The sequence below is a fragment of the Austrofundulus limnaeus genome, unplaced genomic scaffold (genome assembly GCF_001266775.1).
Source record: "Austrofundulus limnaeus strain Quisiro unplaced genomic scaffold, Austrofundulus_limnaeus-1.0 Scaffold451, whole genome shotgun sequence".
NCBI classification, from domain to species: domain Eukaryota; kingdom Metazoa; phylum Chordata; class Actinopteri; order Cyprinodontiformes; family Rivulidae; genus Austrofundulus; species Austrofundulus limnaeus.
The window spans coordinates 400,556-405,233 of record NW_013952853.1 but is presented as its reverse complement, the minus strand read 5'-3'; the positions used below and the strand labels follow the sequence as shown (position 1 = coordinate 405,233).

General features: G+C 35.6%; 1 protein-coding gene across 1 annotated transcript in view; it reads left to right on the top strand.

Moving 5' to 3' along the window:
* glp2r (glucagon-like peptide 2 receptor) overlaps window positions 1–4,678 on the top strand; it is a 16,022-nt gene that overhangs the window by 1,827 nt on the left and 9,517 nt on the right. Inside the window, exons 2-3 of the mRNA XM_014025015.1 lie at window positions 618–714; window positions 792–896. Of these exons, the coding sequence (XP_013880469.1) occupies window positions 618–714; window positions 792–896 (202 nt within the window). The remainder of the gene's footprint in view (window positions 1–617; window positions 715–791; window positions 897–4,678) is intronic.

Here is a 4,678-nt window from a genome sequence, read left to right as displayed (position 1 = left end):
GAGAGAGAGAGAGAGAGAGAGAGAGAGAGAGAGAGAGAGAGAGAGAGAGAGTTTAATCTGGGCCATTTCTGCACATAAAACAGAATTCTCTGTATTGCTTCATCTGCAGTGGTGCATGCACAGTTTGGCCTGGCTTAGAAAGAACATAGTTTTAAAAAATCGAATTGTTTTTAATAGATTTTTCCATTAACTTACCTGTTCATTAGGTAAATACATAGCCCAGACATGGATACTATTTCATATTTTGCATCATCAGAAAAACAGAACTTAACAACTAGACTTGCAGTTTAAGCTACTCAAATGTTTATTTTTTTTAATTTAAATTAACCGGGCAAATCCCTAAGATCACAGATCTCTTTTGCAAGGGAGGCCTGGTCTTGAAGGCAACTTAAACATGCTTGTTTTTAGACTGAAGGAGGAAACTGTAGTAGCCAGAGAAAACCCATGTGAACACAAGGAAAACATGCAAAATCCACACAGAAAGACCCCAGGTCCAGACTGGGAATCGAACGTTGGACSTTCTTGCCTTGATGTAACAGTGCTAACCACTGAGCTGCCGTGCTCTCAAATTACATGTGTAATAACGAAGCAAATTTCCCTTTTATGTGAATCCATAGGCAACCGGATCATTGCTTGAGAGTCTCATCTCTAAGCGGAGTGAGTACTGGGAGAACTGCAATCGCACCCTGACGGCAACTGCTATTCCAAAAAATGGTGAGCGGCTRTTCACATGTTAGCTACAGTATTTGTAATATTAAGTACCATGTCCAACTYTGAAACCTTTTCTTCAGGAAACTACTGTAAAGGAACTTTTGACATGTTTGTCTGCTGGCCCCATTCATCTCCTGGGAATGTGTCAGTCCCCTGTCCTTCCTTCTTACCGTGGATCACTGAGGGTAACGTGTTTCATCTCTAATATCTCTAACAAAAACAGCTTGATCACATTAAGTGCCGTTTGTGCTTCCTATGCTTCTTTTGCCAGTTGATTCATTTTAAGCAATGTCACCRTTTATCACAACACAGACGGCTCCACCAGCTAGTTTCAGGAACAGAGCTGTTGAATAATTTGTCTTCTGACTGCTGTTTGCATTAGGCTGGCTCACACTCAAATTTTCCTACACCTGAAAATTATAGTATATAAATGTTAACAGTGAGGACTAAGATTAATGAAGTTTCCTTTCTTTGTTTCCCAGCTTTATTCAGTTCAGATTTTTTTGTATGTTTCTAATATTTTATATTCTGTTATATTATGTTCTGATGCATCTCAATCCAGGTATAAAAAAAAGTTTAGTAGGACTTCTGGACAGTTTCTTGTTTTTACTCTGTAATTTTCAGCTATATATATTAATGCATGCACATGTATGTACACATACACACATACTTATATTCAAGCATGCACACAAATATAGAACGAATGTTATCGATGATGCAGATAGAATTTGTGAAAATACAAAATTGTTTTAAACTTAACAAATTATTGTTAAATCTGGAAATGATATTTACAAATAGACAAAGAACTGCTAATATTCCATTTAGAGTTGATGGTGTAGAGAATCATAGACTCAGTGAGGTGAAGTTTTTTGGGTGTTATTATTGATGAGAAACTGACATGGAAACCTCATATAAATTATTTAGAAATTAAAATAGCTAAATATATTGCATTGTTTTACAAAGTAAGGGACTTGTTTAATGATAAAGCTCTGAATGTGTTATTTAACACATTAATTGGTTTATTGTGTTGAGATATGGGAGAGAGCGTGTAAGACAATTACAAATCCTGTTTTTGTATTGCAGAAAAGTGCTATAAGAGTTATTACTCGAACATTACCATTATCCATCTAATATATTATTTTGTAAATTGAAATTGTTGAAATTTTATGATTTGATTGATTATAACATTTTAAGGCTCACCAAAAGGCATTACCTTTAAACATCCAGATAAACTTTATTAAGAGAGAGAGCTGTTATAACCTAAAGGGAATATGGTTATGGTTATGGTGAGTGGGGATGGATATAAAAGCCATATGAGCAAAGGTCTCCTAAGTGGGCCCATTGCTCTCCCCAAAAAGACACTGGTCTTCATTCAAACCTTCTCGTCCCTCAGATGAAGGACACAAGGTTAGAAACACTCAATGTTCTGAGCTTCTCAGGATCCATGAAGGGGTCCCYAAGAATTCTTTTCCTTTGACCACTCAGAGCAAGGCAGTGGCCTAAGTAGTGCAAAGAGGTCTCATATCACAATCATGACTTTGATCCTGGCAATTCTCACACCCATCAACTGGGATAAACTGCTGATAAACAGATTCCAGTCAGTGTTTTTTTGGGGGGGGGGTTTCTGTAAGTGGCTGGGTGTGGTTTCCCCATCTTCAGCTTAAACTGAATTCGTCGATGGTCTGACATGGTTTCCTCTGGGGATACTTCCCAGTAACATACTTTATTTACCAGGTCCATAGACCCGACTGTTAAATCAGTGACCTCCTCCCTATTAACAGTTTGGAAGGTAGGTACATTGCCCTGATTCAAGACTAGCAGGTCTTCTGTCAGCAAGTATTCTAAATAACAGAGATCTGCCTCTAGGGTTAATATCAGAGCTCCCCCAGCACACATGATGGGAAATGGCATCACAACCAGTGAGTACCGGGAGGCCCTTGTCTTTAGYATAATCGACTATTGCCACAAACTCCGGGATGGAGGTGGCTTGTTGAATGATGAAGCTCTGTATGTGTTATTTAACACATTAATTGTTCCACACTTGGTTTATTGAGTTGAGGTATGGGGGAGMACATGTTAGACAATTACAAATAAATATTCAGAAACTCCATGGATTACAAAGGGACTGCAAAATTCCTGTAAATAAAGAACAAGTTATAAAGAGACTTCATAAGGCATAGATCAATTGAAGCAGAAAATAAATACAAGAAATATAAGAACAAACTAACTGCTATTTTAAGAATATTGTGAGTGTGGGCCCTAAATTGGCTGAAGGAATCCTACAGCCCACAGGACATGAAATACCAAACGACATATTAGTTAGTAGAAATCCAGATTCCATGTTTCTTACAGCAGTGGAGGAAAATGAGGTAATAGATATAGTAAATAAATGTGAAAATAAAAGGTCAACTGAATATGACAATATTGACATGATAATAATTAAGAAGGTGATTCTGTAAATTATTCAGCCGCTAACATATATCTGTAACCTGTCAATTCTAACAGAAATATTTCCACAAAAAAAAATGAAAATTGCAAAAGTCCTCCCACTACATAAATCTGGGAATAGGCATGATTTCACAAATTACAGGCATGTTTCTTTACTTTCGCAATTCTCCAAAATTTTAGAAAAAATATTTGTTGTTAGATTAGAAAAATTTATTAGTAAACATCAATTACTTAATGAAAGTCAGTATGGATTTAGGCCACAAAAATCAACAGCGATGGCTGCTCTTCATTTAATAGAAGAGGTGACCAGTGCATTAGATAAAAAGAAACATGCTGTTTGGGTATTTATTGTCTTAAAGAAAGCATTTGACATGATTGATCATGAAATGCTCATCAAGAAACTTGAGTGCTATGGTCTAAGAGGAGAAGTCTTGCTCTGGATAAAAATTTATCTCAGCAACAGGCAACAATTTGTGAAGTTGGGTGATTTCCAGTCCTCATGCTTGGACATTGTCTGTGGTGTTCCCCAGGGCTCTKATTTAGAACCCAAATTGTTTATTTTATACATAAATGATACATGTAAGGTCTCCAAGATACTTAATTTTGTATTATTTGCTGACGACACAAACATTTTTTGTACGGGTGAAAATTTATGGCAGCTTTTGCTTGAAATGAATTTAGAGTTATGTAAACTGAAAGTGTGGTTTGACGTCAACAAACTGTCATTAAACTTAGAAAAAACAAAGTTTATGTTATTTGGAAATTGTAACKGGCAAAGTGATTTACAAATAAGAATTGATAATGTGATTGTGGAGAAAGTGACTGAAATCCAGTTTTTGGGAGTATTGATTCAAAATAAGATCTGTTGGAAACCTCATATAAAATATGTTCAATCTAAAATAGCAAGAAGTATTGCAGTTCTTTTCAATGCTAGAAAATTTCTAAACTCCTTTGCACTATATATTTTGTACTGTTCACTTATCTTACCATATCTAAGTTACTGTGTGGAAGTTTGGGGCAACACTTACAGAACTTCACTTCAACCATTATGCACTTTACAGAAAAGAGCCATTCGTTTAGTTCACAAGGCAGATTTTTATTGTCATACCCACAATTTATTTATAGATTATTACTTACTGAAATTCACTGATTTGGTAGAGTTTCAAACTGCACAATTCACGTATAAAGTCAGAAACAAAATATTACCAGAAAATATTCAAAAATTATTTTCTGATAGAGTGGGTGGATATGATTATAGAGAAAACCTCAACTTTAGAACTTCGAAGTCTAAAACAAYAAAGAAAAAAATGTGCATTTCTGTCATTGGTGTGAAGATCTGGAATAAAGTCGCTAAAAAGCTGAAGCAAAATACAAGCATGAGGTATTTTAAGAAAGAACTCAAAATGGTTATTATTCAAAAGTATAAGGATGAACAAAGGGGATGAACCTGGCTGGGAAGTACTGTCTTTTGGGTGCAGATTTGTGCATGTGGGCATATATATATATATATATATATATA